This window comes from Chinchilla lanigera, unplaced genomic scaffold (genome assembly GCF_000276665.1).
Source record: "Chinchilla lanigera isolate Chin_1 unplaced genomic scaffold, ChiLan1.0 scaffold00004, whole genome shotgun sequence".
NCBI lineage: Eukaryota > Metazoa > Chordata > Mammalia > Rodentia > Chinchillidae > Chinchilla > Chinchilla lanigera.
In genome coordinates, this window is record NW_004955405.1 from 39,271,950 (window position 1) to 39,289,096 (window position 17,147).

The 17,147-nt window shown below is 50.9% G+C and overlaps 2 protein-coding genes and 1 long non-coding RNA gene across 8 annotated transcripts in view; 1 reads left to right on the top strand and 2 right to left on the bottom strand.

Annotated features, from left to right (window-relative positions):
* Slc41a2 (solute carrier family 41 (magnesium transporter), member 2) overlaps positions 1-8,840 on the bottom strand; it is a 99,394-nt gene extending 90,554 nt beyond the window's left edge. The window contains exon 1 of one of the 4 annotated variants that reach the window (XM_005374600.2): positions 8,702-8,840. The gene's annotated coding sequence lies outside the window, so the exon portion shown is untranslated. Of the gene's footprint in view, positions 1-3,905; positions 4,032-8,327; positions 8,535-8,652; positions 8,676-8,701 lie in introns of those variants that run through there. The other 3 variants (XM_013518965.1, XM_005374602.2, XM_005374599.2) reach the window with 3 other exon arrangements.
* Positions 8,405-10,151, bottom strand: LOC102003616 (spidroin-1-like). The gene is made up of 2 exons (XM_013519522.1): positions 10,112-10,151; positions 8,405-9,051 (listed from the first exon to the last, which is right to left on the bottom strand). Exons 1-2 carry the CDS (start codon positions 10,149-10,151, stop codon positions 8,405-8,407), a joined length of 687 nt encoding a protein of 228 aa, XP_013374976.1.
* A 750-nt stretch (positions 10,152-10,901) lies between these two features.
* LOC106149734 overlaps positions 10,902-17,147 on the top strand; it is a 9,330-nt gene continuing 3,084 nt past the window's right edge. For all 3 annotated transcript variants that reach the window (XR_001236091.1, XR_001236089.1, XR_001236092.1), the window contains exon 1: positions 10,902-11,894. This is a non-coding gene — a long non-coding RNA (uncharacterized LOC106149734). The remainder of the gene's footprint in view (positions 11,895-17,147) is intronic.

The window sequence follows — 17,147 nt, forward strand, 5'->3', positions numbered from 1 at the left end:
TCCTGCCTCAGCCTCCCGAGTGCTGGGGTTATAGGCGTGCACCGCCACGCCCGGCTAAAAAATTCCTAAACATTAAATTTTTTCTCTTTCAGTGCCCCTAGTTAGTAAGGCCCAAGCTTGTGCGTAAACCCTCTACTAAGCATCATCCCCTATAGTTGAGGAAGGAACAGGTTTTTGCCCTAAGGAGTAATATTTGTTTATACTTAGATTATAAAAATCCATACATGATCAAAATCCTATCTTTGATTTAAAGATTATAGCCAGGCCATTTAGACTTTAAGAAGTAATTTTTGGGGGTAACCCACTCGGGCCCTCCTTCTGTCCCTCTCTTGGACAGCTCTCCTTTCTTTCCGTCAATAAATATATTCTGCTCTTAACCTCCATTGTTCCTAAAATTCATCCTTCGATTTTAGAGAACACGAACTCATCCCAGATATCACTCAGGTTGGGAGTTTTTATTTTCCTGTATCATTTTGGAGTTCCCCACTGAGATCCTTGGACGGAGACATGGGAAACTCACAGTCAAAGTCGCTTACGCCTCTCAGTTGTATCATTAAGCACTGGGAGATGTTTGATCCTTACACGTTGAAAAAGAGCCGTTTAATATTTTTCTGCACAAGTGTGTGGCCTACCTATCCCCTAGAGCCGAAATGGAATACAGAGATTTAAAGCTATATGCCTATCCAAGATGAAAATGCCAGGTGTCTATCGAGGGCCTTTAGATAGACCCTCTGAAGAGTATCTCTGACTGCTGATCAACAACTACGACCCCTTCAGCCTGAAGAAGTCAGAGCAGTCATCACCCGTTACTCCCTCACAGCAGTTTGGGTTACTTCTTCAGAGGGGGTAATGTTACAGGCAGCTGAGTTAGACAGAAATAGTATAGGCAGTCAGACAGGGCCAGTCCTAGAGCCAACATGGAAGATAAAATACCTTACAAATGGAGAGGTGGTACTCGCTTCAGGCCAGATCTCAAGACCAAAGACTAAACAAACACACCCACTTACCTCCCAAGGGATGGACCTCAGGGACTGATATTCAATTTTTGTTGTTTTGTTTTGTTTTTTGAGACAGGGTCTCACTTTGAGTTCAAACTGGCCTTGAGCTCACTTTGTAGCCTAGGCTGGTCTCGAATTCGCAGAGATCCTCCTGCCTCAGCCTCCCGAGTGCTGGGGTTACAGGCGTGCGCCACCACGCCCAGCTAAGGGACTGATATTCTAAATAGGTAGCTATCACCTTGAAGAGTCCTTGACCCAACCCCTTACAGGAAAAGCCCCTATTCTGTACTCATGCCCACTTGCTATGTGACTCGTTTCCCTATTTGATCCCAATTTAATCAATTTTACCTGAACAATTCTTATTGGCTGACCATAGTTTTGTCCATTTTTCCCTTACCTTGGACCTGCCTCACCTCGTGGCTTTGCTCTATAAAAGTCCCCAGGAAAGACAGTCTTGGATAACCCACTCGGGCCCCATTTCTGTCCCTCTCTTGGACAGAAGCTTTCTTTTCTTTCCCTCAATAAATATATTCTACTCTTAAAAAAAAAGTAATTTTTGTTTACTTTTTTTTTGAGTCACACTATGTAGTTCAGGCTGGCCTGGAATTCACTATGCAGCCCAGGCTGGCCTCAAACTTGCAGTGATCCTCCTCCCTCAGCCTCCTGAGTGCTGGGATTATAGGTGTACACCATTATGGTTGGCCTTTACTAATTATTCAGAGTTATATTATTCACATGAATCTTTATGGCAAATTTTCTGTTTGAAACTATATAGCATTTCCTAAGATATTTCCTATGCTTCTGTTAGGCGAATAGGTCAATAATATGGCTTGCAATGGCAATTTTTTAAAATTTTAAAACAGAATCTTACTATGTTGTCCAAGCAGATCTAAACTCATGGACTCAAGCAGTCTTTCCTCTCAGCTTCCCTGTGGTCCTATCGGGGACCATGGTGCGTGTCAGCACACCAGGTTCGCAGTGCATTTCACGGGGGGAGAGGAGGGAGGGTGCAAGCTGCTGATTCATCAAACCTTCACACCTCAAATGAAAACTGTCAAGGCTCTGATGAGACTGACAGTGGGTAAACTGCTTTTGCTGACAGTTTCACATTTACATTTCATACAATCTACCTGTCCTAGTCTTCATTCAGCTTACTCCCAGTGTGCTGTAAAGTACCAAGTGTGTCTGTATACACACACTGCACAGTACTGGTCTTTCGGCAACCCCAGTTCTCGGCTGTGCTTTAGTTTGCTTTCTTGGTGGCGGGGAGGGGTTGAGCCCAGGGCCTCATGCCAAGCACCTGCTCTACTCTGAGCTACACGCCAGCCCCACGAAACCACAGTGTTTTAAAAGAAAAAAAGAAAATGAAAGCTGCGATAGGAAGTAGTCCTAATACTGTTTTTAAACTCCAATATTGTATCTCATGTAGCTAAATACTTGCTTGTTTAGTTTCCTTACCATAAATATGAAGTGAACCAAGCAGCCACTTTCAAACTAAAAAGGAAAAAAGGATATTGCAAAGGACTAGAATCTAATTTAGTAAGTCCTCCAAAATATTTTCAGAAACCCAAAGGAAAGACCATGTGTTCTGTGTTACATCACCGCCCCTGGGAAGCAGAAAGAACCGCCTTTATTTATGCAGACTCACTGAAGCTTTCTTTACACACCTGGGAGTCAGGCATGCTCATTCCGTTTACACTTTAGGAAACGGAGCCTCATGGAGGGTGACTTGCCCAAAGTTACACGGCACGAGGAGGAAGACGCAGGACGCGAGCGCAGGGCTTCTGCAAATAGCGACAAGGAAGCACCACAGGCTCTGTGACCTCCCACCCCGGCTACGTACGTGGCCTGGTCCTCGGGCTGTCTCGGGTTCACAGCCAAACTCTGCATGATTTTCTAGTGCTCAATGAATGAACACATCTTTTCTGAAGACCCAGAAACATACCTGGTCATACGCAGCCTGGTCCATCGGTGCCGTGGGACGCAGCATGGAAGAAAGCGCCTGCGCCCAAGGGCTCTGCATTTACTGCCTGGAAGCCCAGCCTTTACAGCGCTGCCAAGCTTAGGGTACAAAATCTACATAACTCACACTCAGTGCTTGACCAAATGTGCTTGTCAAATTGAAAGGGGGAATGATCACAGTGATGGTGAGCCGAACTTTAAAGAACTGATATTCAGAAACATGGAGGGGTGGAGAAGGCAGGGCGCGTAGTCTAACAAAGTGCATGGCAAGCAGGCAGAAAACTGCGGCGCAGCGGGCAGGTCTGAGGAGCACACTCATGTGACTGAGTAGCGGGGGTCATGGGGAGGCCCAGAAGGCCTCTCTAGAGGGCTCAGGACACTGATTTTTTAATGCAGGGCAACACCTGGCCCAACTAAGCCCCATGTGAAACCCCCATAGAGAGAGTTCTGCAGAAGCAAAGCACAGCCCTGGAGCACCCCAGCTTCCAGGGGTTCCCAGCCACTCAGCCCCCGCCCTGCCCAACTGAGGAAGACCCTGAAATCCGTCCCTACGGTTTGAAAGATGCTGGGTGAGAAACGGGCCGAGACGGATCCCCTGTGCTCGAAGCCTGCAAGACTGGAGGGGGCGCGAAGCTCTGCCCACGCGGGCACCGCGACCCCTGGGAACACAACAGCTCCTGCGGCGGCACATTTGCCTGGCCGATTTACACCGCTGTGACAATGAACAGCCTTGTGCATGGCACTTTCGCATATTCAGTCACTTCCTGAGGACACATTTACACAAGCTAACAGTTTCGATTTAGTTCTACGGCACGCTGCTTCACCTAGGACTCTATGAACATAAAAATACGTAATTCAATGAGCAGTTTTAAAGGCCACCCCTATGTCAGCAGAATATGACTCTGGCACCTACTTTTAGATACGTACGCACGTAAGCTTACTTACAGAACAAATTAGCAAAATGTGGACATCTCAAAAATATACTAGGAACCTGGACCAGAGACTAAATCTCTCCACCTTTCCCTGAATTTTTTGTAACTTCTCTTGCACTTATCAGAAGCAAGCACTGAAGGAAGTTTCCCTTCACAGCTGGGTGTCACAGTGAAGCCCTGTGACGTCACGGTACTGTGACAGCACAAACCTTCTCTGGCAACAACCTGACACTGTAACTCTCAGGTGGAAGTTTTCTGGGCGCACACAGGCCTTCCATTTTTCCTTCTTGGGAGTAAAATCCATTTTCAGTTGACTCCCATGATTGATATAATCTAATTCACTCCCTTCGTCCCCCTACTTTTCTAAACCCACCTTCTGTGAGAACGCCGTGTCCAAACACAGTCCAAATGCCCACTCCTAGAAGCAATCTGCACTGCCACTTCCCTGCACTTTTTGGGAGGAGAAATCCCCAAACAACAAAGTCTCTGTTATTATTGTTTTTCTCATCTCTACTGTTTAACAGAAGAATAGAATATGTTTTGCTGTATTACCTTTTAAATAAGTGAACACTGCTAGACAGGTGTGGTGGTGCATACCTATAATCCCAGCCCTGTGGAAGGTTGAGGCAGGTGGATGGCAAGTTCAAGCCCAACCTGGGCCACTGAGCAACAAGGGAAACCCTCTTTCAAAATTAAAAAAGTGGACACAGTTCTGTCACTAATGTGACTTCAACTAAGAAAAAAAAAATCTAATAAAACCTTTTTTTTGTCTGAAAACAAGTATTACTAGAAAGAGCAGAGTGACTTCTACTCTGTAACATTTCTAGTATTAAAGGCGTAGAGTAAGACTCTGCCACCGGCCTAGTTCCTACAGCTCATTTCCTCTAACTCCAAATTCTTTAATAAAGTTAACTAAACCCAGAAGCCACAACCCTGCCGACCCTCACAATCTAGTCAGTATTTATGTGTGGCAGGTTCTTGCTTTCTATTTTACTTCTTGTTTATGCATGGTGGTCAAACAACCCGCTACACTGACCTAACGACCTACTTGGAGGTAGAGTGTGCAGACTCCCAGCCCGGTGTGCCGTGCTCTTAACTCCTGGCCTTTGTATCTGTTCCTTTTGCCTGAAACAATCTTACTTGTCCTCACTCTTCCCTTTTACTTCATTATTTGTTATTCTACTTACGCTCTCAGCTCTTACACATCACTCCCCTGGCCCTCCTAGATTAGTTCCAGTGGTGCATACCCGTAACCCCAGCACTGTGGGAGGCTGAGACAGGAGGATTGCAAGCTCAAGACTAGTCTGGGCAACTCAGCAAGATCCTGTCTCAAAATAAAAATTAATAGTAAGTTGGGGATGTAGCTCAATGCAAAAACCCTGGGTTAAATCCCCAGTACTACACACATACACAAACACACACACACACAATTAGTTTTCCTTCCTCTGTGACCCCCCAACTCTTCCATTCTTTAGCAAGTCTCACTAGGCTACAAACTCCATGAAATCAATGACCCACTTCTGTTCACTTCTGGGCCTAACCTAGTGCCTGTTACATACTAGACACTCAATAAATATTTGAGAGGCTGGGTTTGGTGGTACGCACCTGCAATCCTAGCATGTGGGAGGCTGAGGCAGGAGGCCTTTGAGTTCAAGGCCAGCCTGAACTACACAGCGAGTCCGTCTTGAAAAAAAAAAACAGCAAAAAAATAAGGAGTAAAACAAGGAAATGGACTTGAATACTGTTAAACTACATAATGAAGTGATCCCTCACTTAAAAGTTGTTTCAGAGATTCACTTATTTCCAAGGAAAACACTGTTGGTTTATGAATGGTGATTTGTTTCTGAGGCTCGCCGTGAACACCGTGCTGAGCAATGAGAGCCCTTTCCCTGGGGCGAGAGAACCTGCCCCGCTCCAGGCAGGCCGGCAGGGCTCCTCCGCACACCCACGTCAGCCCCGCAGGACTCACTGACTCGATGCACACCGCACCAGCTCTCTCTGTGGGGCACATAGGCCCTTCAGGAGAGGTTGCTCTTCCCAGGTAAGTGGCTCCCGGGGACAGGACTGTCCTCCTGCGAGGGAGGCTTAACGAGGCCTAAGCCAGAAAATGAAAAGCACTGTTTAACAGTATTTCACCCTGCCTCCTTGGGCTTTATGGCTCTGATCTCAACTTCTGTTTTCGTTGGATTTTGTTTTATGGAGATCAAAACCCCCAGCCTTGCTGCTGAGCTACACCCAGCCCTGACTGCAATTTTAGTAGACTGGAGAAACAGTGCAATTAGTTCCCTGAGGGATTATCATGACCAACAGGAATCCCAGGCTGATTCCTGGGCCCGGGAAGGAGTGTTAGAAAGGGAGAACACCCGGGGGGAAGGGGAATTCAATGAACAAGAGGTTTCTCCCACGTTTCTTGGTCAAATGTTTACATAAATTGAACTTATTTTGGGTTTTGAGACAGGCTCTTGCTATAGAGTTCAGGCTGGTCTTCAACTCACTATGGAGCCCAGGCTGGCCTGGAACTTTCGGCAATCCTCCTGCCTCAGCCTCCTGAGTGCTGGGATTAAAGGGGCTTGGCTAAAATTCCATTTAACAAAGAAGCCTGCTTCTTTGTTAGACAAAAGCCACACCTGGTTATCTGATCAGGCTCCTCATCCTCAGCCATCCTGCAGGTGAGGTCTGATGACCTTGGCCTGTCTTCAACAACAATCTGGTTAGATTGGTTTAGCCAGGCAGCCTGCCTTAAGCCTCCTGAGCTCTGCCCTTGGTGTTTCTCTGTCCACTCTGTGTCCACCGTGTGGACAGTGATGCCCACTCTACCCTCAGCTGTCTCTGTTTTCCCATGCTGTATTTAGTTAGGGTTGAGCCCACTCTTTTGAAGTCATTTTTGCTGCAAAAGGCTTTATGCACAATTTCTGCGCTCTCAGAAATTAACAGTGCAATGCCCACAGCAGCATCCTGAATGGCAATTAACTTCAGGGCCATCGGAAAGTATTTATTTTCCACCCATGTATGAACAAAAGCTACACAGACTGAGGAAAATAAGCCCCTCTGCTTTGCTGAGGCATGTGAAACTCTCAAGGGTCACCTGTGCTTGCCGCTTGCTCCTCCCTTGCTCAGGGAGCTGCCAATACGTAGGACGCCTATGCGAAGCAGTAACTGGGACTTCTCACACCAAGCTCTCCCGGCTCTAGGGAGGACTCTGTCTTCTGCGCCTTCCCTCAATACATCAGAAAATGGGAAGGGGCCCTAAGATGCTGAGAATTAACAGGTGGGGTCATACCCTTAAACAGCACTTATTGAACTTGCCCCAAGCACCCGGATAAGCATTATAGGCTTTGCTATCATGTTGGTTGACTTCTTTTTCGCTGCCAATCCCCAAGCCTTGAGGTTTTGGGTTTTTTTTTTCCGCCCTACAAATGAACGATATGACTCCACAATAAAACGTCAAATAACCCAATGAAAATACGGGCAAATTACCTGCAGAGACATTTTTTTTTCCACAAAAACACACACAAATGGCCTGCAAGTATCTGGAAAGATGCTCGCTATTGCTAGCCATTAGAGAAGCGCAAATCAAAACCACGAAGAGATACCACTTGACACGAAGTGGGTATTTTATCTTGGCAAAAGCAGCCAGATAGAATAACAAGGGTTGCTGAGCTGGTGAAGGAAACTGGAACTCTTCTTCCACCCCTTGGTGGTAAGTAGTGTCGCAGTACAGGCTGGCGGTTTCTGAAAAAGTTACACATTGGGCAACGGCACTTCTAGGTCTATGTCCGTAGTGGAGCGCTTGTCTAGCGTGCTAGAGCCCCTGGGCTCCATCCCCAGCACCGGAAATAAAACCGAAGTATCTGTATCTGTATCTAGCTGTATCTATGTCCACGTCTATCTATACCTATCTGTATCTGTATCTCTGTATCTTTGGGGACGTAGCTCAGTGGTGCAACCCCGATCTACCACGCAACAGGCCCCGAGTTCCACCCTCAGCACTGCAAATAAAACCAAAAAACAAGAACACAAATGTCCACAGCCGCATTACACTCAAAAGATAAAGGGAGAAAGAGCCCAGCTGCTGAGGAACGGATGAACAACATGCGGTCTGGGATGACTGATACACTAGTGTCACTCGACTCTAAGACACGAAAGGACCGATACTCACTACGACACAAATGAACCCCAAAAGGTGCTCTAGGAAAGGCCACCTACGGTAAAGCGCGTTTATACGAAAGGTCCACACCGGGCCAACCCTAGCGCATCCCCAGCTGCCAAGGCGTGCGGCGGGGGAGATGAACACCCACTGTCCGTGGGCACAGGGCTTCTCTGGGGTGAGGAAAATGCCCTGGGCGGTGGCGACAGTCACAAAACTTTGTGCATTCACCAAAAGCCACTTTCGAGGGCCGTCTTCTGTGAGGGGTACCCAAATTTTAACACTTACGTGGTAAGACTCAGCAGAGGATGCCATGCGTGGAGCACAGCTCAGCGTAGTGTACGTGTCACACGCACACAGACGTGTCACCTCTTCCAATCAGAGCACGGGGGCTCCAGGCTCGCGGCACGGCCCGGGTATCCGGACGAGGACGCGAGCCCGGGAACACGGCGGCTGCACCCAGCGGGACTCGGTCCGCGCTCCCGCTCGCCCCGAGCCCGGCTCGGCCCCGCCCTCCGGGCCCCGCCCCTCCGGGCCCCGCCCATGCCGCCCACGCCGAGACGCCCCCCGTGACCACCTGCCCGCCGGAGGCGGCTGGGTGAGGAGACCGCACCTGGTCCCCACCCCGTCCGCGATCCGGGGCAGGACCCGGCGGCCTTCACCTGGTGCCATACACCCGCAGCGGGGCGGACTGCGATCCCGCGGGGCTCCTTCGTGCGCGCCGCCTTGCGCCCTCGGCCCGCGCTGACAGCCGGGCGCCGGCACCTCAGCCTCTCGCCTTGGCCCCGCCCACCACCTCGCCCCGCCCCTCGGCCCCTCCCTCTGCGCAGCGCCGCGCAGGCGTACCGCCCTGCCCAGGAACCTGCCCCGCCCCTAGCCCCGACCACATTGCAGGCCGCGCAGGCGCGCCGCCCGCCGCCCCTCCCCGGAGCGCTGCTGATGTGGCCCCGGGCAACCCCGCGCCGCGCAGCCCCGCCTGCACTTTGGCTGCCCGCTCGCCTGGGGAGGCTCCCTGGAGGAGGAGGGCAAGGTGGGCTTACCGGGCACCCTGGCCCGGCCCCGCGCACCCACTTCGCGCCGCGCGTGATTCCCGGGGCTCCCTGCTGCCCGGGCGTGGCCGTGCGGGGACTCAGGGGACGGAGCAGAGGATGCTGCCAGGGCCGGCGTTGCTCTCTGCCCACACTTGCCAGTTAAATCTAGGAAAGGCGAGCTCTTCCCCTTCTAGGTGTCTTCTCCAAAGAGTTAGACATCACATGACCGCATGGGCATGAGGGCGCTGGCCTGGAATCCCAGCTCTGCTGTGGCAGGAGGATCGCCGTGAGTTTGAGGCCACCGTAAATTCAAGGCCAGCCTGAACTACGTAGCTGTCTCAAAAAGACCAAATAAATAAATAAATAAATAGAAAATCAACCTCAACTACAAATAAACAAAATACAGATACACGCATACCCATGTTTATAGCGGCATAGGTGAAGTATGACTCCCACCTGGGAAGATTCTGCTCTAGGTCCTAACAGCAAGCTAAAAATCAAAACGGTATCACTCATGCTAAAGTTCTTCAAGCTGAAACTATTTATTTGATTTTCTGAAAAAAGAGGCAGTTTCCATTGTGACAGTGAAGTAGCCTCCGCCTTCATCCTTACACAAGACAAGGTAGTGTGATCTTGATGGATCAGCGACTGTTGCTTTGTTCCTGGACTAGGACAGTGTCTTCAAAATGACCAGTCTGCTTCTGTCTCCTGGTCCTGTTTTTCCAGCCCTTCTGAGCCCCCGAGCCAACCTTCCTCTCTGCTCATGCAAACGCTCTGCTTTGAGAATGAAGTGTTCCCAATTCTGGAATCAGAAAAGAAAGCCCGTTTAAATTATGCAGCTAAACGGTCACAGTTTTGCCCTGACAAGGGAAGCAGTGTTTCGACTGTACTTACCAGCTGGTATTCGGTCCCTCCGGTTTTCTGAATCACAATCCGTGGGAAGTAATCAGCTGATTTTGGAAGCTTGCCGGAAGTTCCAATCAAGAGGCATTCCTGCCTTGAGTTAGGTGGTCTTTCAAGATTTCGACACAAGGCACATACCGAGAAAGTCAGCCTCTCGCAGGTCTGAGATGTCTACCATTTTTTCCTGCAACTGCCCTTCATTTTGATTCACTGGCCTCTGGCTGGGACCTTTTAACTTCGCCGGTCACTGGGTCTCCGCCACCAGGTGGTGTTTGTCTTTGAGATACGTTAAGCTTGAAGTTGAGGTCGGGTGTAAATTAGATTTTATTCCTGACAACTTAAGTTGAAATCAGGTGAAGAAAGACTCCGTGCTGAACACCTGGGTCCTGATGTGTGTCTGGGGGGGGGGGTGTCTGCGCCCCGCAGCTGACAAGTGGCAGTGAGGAGCGGGTGGCTCAGAAGTGGGGCTGTGCGGTCGGCCCCACGGAGACCATGGCTGGGGAGGACAAAGCCCAGGAGCGAGGAAGCTGTGGGCAGAGACATCTGCGCAGAAGAGAGCCAGCTCCATGGGGAAGTGACATTTAATCTGAGCCCTGAAAAACAGAGGACAGGGAACAAGGAGAAGGGTGTGGTATCACTTGGCTGTATAAACTGCGGAAGAGGCCAACCTCAAGGGCAGCACCCTGAGGGTCACAGCAGGACTCAATCCTAAGGACGCAAGGAAGCCACTGACGCCCCTCTGGGCCCGTGTGTGTGTGTGTGTGTGTGTGTGTGTGTGTGTGCGCGCGCACACGCGCGCATGTGTGTTACAGGGGATTGAACCCAGGGCCTTCACACTGATCTAAATCCCCAGCCCTTTTTTATTATTTTTTTTAAGACAAGTTCTTCCTAAGTCACAAAGTTTGCCCACACTGGCCTTGAATTGCCATCCTCCTGCCTCAGCCTCCCAGAGTGCTGGCATTACAGGCGTGCACCACCATGCCCGGCAGGGCACTGTTTTAGTTAGAGTCATCCAGGGAGACCGATGACTGGAGCGGAAAGGAGACAGGGAGCTGTTGTGGGCAGGGGGTGAGCAGAGAGGCACCGAGGTCCTGAGGCAGAGGTGTGGGTGCTGTGTTCCAGGGACAGCAGGGAGTCGCTCATCTGGAAAGAAGTGTGGCAGGTGCAGTGGCAAAAGTGGCCGGGGCAGGGCACAAGGCTCGAAGGCTGGAAGCCTTCGCTGGACCCCAGTGGGGCAGAGCCACTGGGTGGGACAGGGTGGGAGCGGCCCAGCCTGACTGCGATTCTGCGGTCACTGAAGTGACTGGGTGCAGGACAGGGCAGGCGTAGGCGGATTCCCCCACCGACCTGGCCAGAAGATGCCCCAGCGGGCAAGAAGGCTTCCAGGACAAGGCTCATCCCTTGGCACTGCCCCGGGACTGGCCCCTGGGACTTCCCCAAATGGGTGAGCCTCTACTTCATGATTTGTGATCACAGCAGACCACATCCGTCCTCTCTCCTAGGGGAAGAAATAAAGAAAGGCTTTTCCAGTAATCCAGAGAGGAGGGACTGTGGCTCCAGTCCGGGTGGTGGCACCGGGATGTTTGCTTGGGAGCCAGGCCAAGGGAGTGGCCTTGCTCACGATGGCCGTGGTGTGAGAGACAGGGAGAAGTTAAGAGTCAAGGTTTTTGGACTTTCTGTGCAGCCCAGGCTGGCTTTAGACCCACGATTGTCCTGCTTTAGTCCCCCACGTGCTGTGGTCTCAGGCGTGCACTGCCTCACCTGGCTGAGACGGTCCTCATTCTTACCCCTATTTTATGGACGAGGAATTGAGGCTTCCCGTCCACAGTGCCTGGGATTCTTCATCGGTGAAGTGGAGATGAAGAGCTCCTGAGCTGGCCACCACACTGCCTATCAGGGAAGACAGCCAATGCGATGCAAGGTAACAACAACATCTGGGTCTGTGTAAGGAAAGCCGGAGGACCCACAATTGTACAAAGCAGAAGCAACTTCCAAAGTCGGCCAGTGGGAGTGGGAGGCAGAGAAGGCCACCAAGAAGAGGTACCTTTAGGACCAGTGATCACGCTAAGAGGAATTGTAGGAAGCAGGGTAGGTCCTGAGCAGCTAGGACAGGGGTTGCCAGAGATTTGAGTGAGAGCCTGGTGCTGAGGGAGAAGAGTATGTCCCCTTCCTGCAGCTGGCAGGGGGCACTTTGGTGTTACTGCGAAGAAGGCAGCTTGGAGAAGACCGGCCCTGCCGGGGTTCAGAGTGGGAGCAGAGAAAACTGTGTACCTCCTTCAGGGTGCACAGCGACAGAGGAGCGGGGTCACTCTCCCAAGAAGAGTTAGAATTGAGTGGGGTGCCCCAGGACCAGGAAGGCTCACTTGCTATGTCCAGAGTTACTCAAGATGCCGGCAAGACATCGGATGTCCTTGTGTGGGGCCACACAGGCCACCTGGGGGCACCACTGGGCATTCTTCCTGGGCCAGCGTGGGGGTGGATGAGCTCATATCCCTCTGGGGATAAGGGCAGCCCCTCCTCCAGTGCCATGGCTCCTCCGCAGCTTGGCAAACACCCAGCAGCTGTGGAAGGCGCTGCTCTGCCCCGGGCTCTAGTCATTGGCACTTGAAGCGCTCAGACTCGCCTCTGTCACTCTTTGGATGACCCCAGGTGCCACGGGCTCTACAGGGTCCCGTGAGCCTTATCCATTAGGGCCTGCATGGCTTTTGCTGGCCCTTTCTTTCACTGAAATCCCATCTGTCCTAGACTTCATCTTGTTTGGTTAAAGCCTATGTCAGCCGAGCAGGTCGATTGTCTTATACAAATTCGTAGACCCTTTTCGACTTTCTGGAGTTTCCTCCCAATGTCTGGAGCTGACTGTCTAATAAATACTGTCCCAGGATAATCTGGCCCTTTCTGGCCTCAGGTTCAAATGAGTGTATTTGCAGAGTGCCTCTACAAACTGGTGTGGGGAAGCTGCTGAGTTCCACAGAGCCCTGACAGACAGGCCTGAGCCTGTCCTAACTCACAGGCCTGGGCATTCCCTTGGTCATACCACTAAGATGGCCCAGAGGTTTAACTTTTGCTTGGTTTCTCTCCCCTAATAATGCATCAGTGGGCAGACTACCATCAGGTTCAGTTGCAAAGACCTCACAATTTGACCCGACTTGCAGCTCTTATAACCTTCTCCCTTTTTACTGCTGTGCAGCAAGAAATCAAGATGAACTGGACAGCTCACCAGGTTGGATCAAAGGCCATTATCAGGGTATGGAATCTGTCAGCAAAATCGGCAGGTCCTTAGAAAATTTACCCAGTCTTTCCGTGCATTGCTAAATATCCATGACTGAAAAAGGGCCCTGAACTTGGATGGTACCATCTACGTCTGTCACTTCTCAAAGAGGCTGAGTGGTGGCCGGGATAGAGGTTGAGTTCCCTGAGCGCAGGTCTTCAGGGTAGGCAGCCCCAAAGCTAGGATGGTGTGTGTTCAGGGAGTTGTCCTTAACCCCCTGGGGCTCTAATGGTATAGGTTAGTAAGGAGCTCACCTATGGGGATCAGGTGCTGATAAGAGACATTCAGCAGTATCCACTTCTGAGAAGGGATTAGTTCTAGGAGAAAGATTAGCCTTCTGGTAGAAGGCCATGAAGACACTGACCCAAGACACTTCTGACCATTTTCCTTGCCTCTAACAAATGGGGAATCGGGTGGCATGGAGGAGGCCCACCCCACGATGGCTTGGTGGGCAGGAGGTGCAAGAATGAGGTCATGGCAACCTCACAGGCCATCCCTTAGGTCAGTTCTCAACTTGGCCCCAGGGTGCCCCTGGTAAAGCCAAACTGCTTAGGATTAGGTCATGGCAACATTTTAGGGAATTCCCTGGGTCAGTCCCTGATCTGTTTCCCCTAGGCATTCCCATGATAAAACCAAAATCCTTACATGCCAGACATCTCTGGCCTTGTGTGGGCAGCGGTGCTGCTTCATTTGGACCTTTGGATCTCCCCCTCTGCCCACTATCTCCCAGATGAGGGGTCCGGAGTTGTGGTTCCCTACTGGGTGAACGTCTCTAGGCAATTATGAAATCACCTAACATCATAGTGTGCCTGTCTAGGCAAGGGTAAAGGTGTTTTCCTCGATAAAAACCTGATAATGTCTTCTACATAGTTATCTCTTGGGGACCCTGGCTGACAGAGATGAGTGATTTGACAAATGGTCTTTACTGGAGACCCACTAGCCAGGGGAGCATAACCTCTGGGCCCCAAAGTTTTTCCCCCACCTTGGTAAATTGGGCAGGTGGAGCCTGCTAACTTTGAGCGAGGAATCCAGTAGATGGCAGTGTAAGAACTGGAGCTAGGACATATCCCTAGGGAGAGGGCCAGACCATCTGGGAAGGCCATCTGAGCTGTTCTTAGCTTAGGAGAAGTGGCATTTTGAACTCCACTGCCACCAGTAGCCCAGGCAGTACCTAGCTTTAAAACTTGAGCTCTTTATGTACCCCACCCCTCCGTAGTCCCTGCCTCTGTCCCCAGCTCCCCTGTACACCCGCTAGCTCATGCTGCGAAGGGACCCGAGTTCCCTGGTGAACGAAATGTGACACTGAAAAGTCAGTTCACCTTTACACATCGCATATCACTTTAGAGAGAGAGAGAGGCTTCAGGCCCAAATTATCATAATACCAGAACCCAGAAGGAGGGAGGAAGGAAGGGAGGGAGGGTCAAAGAAGCAACCCCAGGAAGACATATTCACATGCGGGCTTGCGAGTGGCCCTAGGACCCAGGAGGTTGTGGCGGACAGCTAAGAAGTCTGGAGCAGCGCCCTTCCCAAAGATCTATGGGCCTCTAAAACACAGAGGCCACACGTCCCTCCCCGCCCACAAGGCACTAGCTTCCTCTACCCTCTCACTGCCTGCCTTTCCCTCGTAACTAACATCAGAAAAAAGAGAGAGGATCTGAGGTTTCTGACAGATGACAGCCTGAGGATCAAGGCTCCCTCAGGAATAAGAGGAAGAAGAAAAATAAACCTGTGGGCTCCTCCTCAGTGTGTGAGTCCTAGACTTTATCAGGTCCCAGGAATAGCATCCACGGTTACGTAAAGGCCGCTTGAGTCTGCAGGGGCTCAGCACATGGTCACAGCGCTAGGTGTCAGGCAGGGGAGCTTATGCTCGTCCAGCCAGGGGAGCTATCAACGAGCCCTTTAGAGGACCTGCCCCGGGCTCAGGTGCTTTGGACCCACAAGTGTGTATGCTGTGGAGACTGCTTTCTCTGGTGTGACCCAGAGACCGGTGCTGCCTACTGTGTCTCACGATGGGACTTTCCCATGTAGGCTGCATAAGATACTTTGCTCAAGACACTGGCTGGCCCTTGTCCTTACCTTATGTCTGCTGAAAAAGCAAGATCCTCAGAAGCCCATCTACCCCCAGGGGTGGGTGGGGACGCCCAGTGAGGGTGCAACCTTCGGCTCTTTGTATTTCTGGTCAGAAGGTGCAAGCGCCTCAGGTTCTTGGATAAGTACTGGTTCTCTAGGGACTTAGGCAACTTCAGCCACTGGAAAGGAACCCCAGCCTCATGTTTCTGTCACAGCCCAGGGACACAGCCACCTTGCAGTTGAGGCTTCATTGGTCCCTACGCCCCCCAGGTAGAGCACAGGGATTTGGTCACATGGGGTCACAGGCGGCTTTCAATCCAATGCTGCATATGTTATTTTGAAGCAGTGTTTTTCCTGACTGCCCTCACTGGCTTTATTCCACCCCTTCCGTTTAAGCCCCTAAGGGGGTAATCGTAGTCTGATTCATTAAGTGTATAAAAATAAACGATGTGTTTATTGCAAGGGTTGAGTCCATAAACTTCATGTGAAATTCATCACACTTTCATGTCCTATTTTGTTTCAAGACTAGAGTTCCCTTTACAGCCCATGCATCTGGACAGACCTCGGCCTGTGGTTTTAAAGTCGAGTCATCCCCACATCCGGGCAGCTCTGCCTGGGGCACAGGGTCCAAGCCCAGCCCCACTGTGTGACCTCCACTGCTCTGAGTCTCGGTCACCTTATCCACAAGTTCTCTTTGGGACTGAAGTGCTGAGAGCCAGCATTTCTTCATTATCTGGCCAATCCCAGACTGTGTTTAGGGCTTCATGTGTGAACGTGAATTCATTTTGTTTTCTTTGCCATATTCCAGACATCTTAGCCATTGCTGTGTAGCTGTAGCAGTGGCTTTGGAACCTCTAAAAGTTTGTTGTACACATGACATGTGCTGCATCTCTTTGGAGAGAAACAAAAATTAAAATAGCATTTCTTTGTTGATACTCCTCCCCACCACTTACCACAATACCTGCGGATGACCATCCCTTTTTATGATTTTTCTTTTTTGAGACAAGGTCTCTCTGTCATGCAGGCTGACCTTGAACTCCCTTATGTAGCCCAGGTCAGCCTCGAACTCATGGCATTCTTCCTGCCTCAGCCGCCCAGTGCTATAGGCACACACCACCAGGCCTGGCTGAGCACCCCATTTTATAGACTTGTATACTTAGATGTGTTAAGGTACCTACTGCTGGGACGCAATAACCAACACTCACTGCTTAAAGGAGGAGAGGTGTAACCTAGCTCACAGCTTCTGGGGATTCCGTCCACTGTCAGCTGGCTCCAGGGCAGGAACATCATGGCGGAAGGGAGGGGCAGCACAGAGCTGCTCAGCTCAGGGCAGCCAGGAAGCAGGGCAGGGGACAGCACCAGAGAGGAAGGGGTGAGGGACAGACCTAGTCCCCAAGGCCACGCCCCCATGACACACCAGACAGACTCAGAAGTGTGCTCCAGCAACCCCCTGGGGAGATCTCGAAGCCAGTCAAGTTGACATCCCACCCTAACTGGCAGGTTTAGTGTACTGGGGATATCAAATGGATCAGTTAACACTCAGTTGCAAATGATCGAAACTCAGCTCAGATTGCCCTAGTAGGAGGGAAAAGTGAAAAGAAGAAACAAAGCATGGTGACTCATTTTATCGGGGTGGAAGAGCACCGAGGCTGTAGCGTCAGGTGCTCAGGGTCATCAGAGGTCTGCATCTGGTGTCTCTTAGCTCCCAGTCTCTAGTGGTTGGCTTAGTCTAGAGCAGTCCCCGTCCCTTAGCTGTGGCAAGTTAGCTGCTTTATAAGATGCCCCAGGCTTGCAGGCAGAGTATCATGGGGTCATTCAGTTATTACCCCCCCCCCC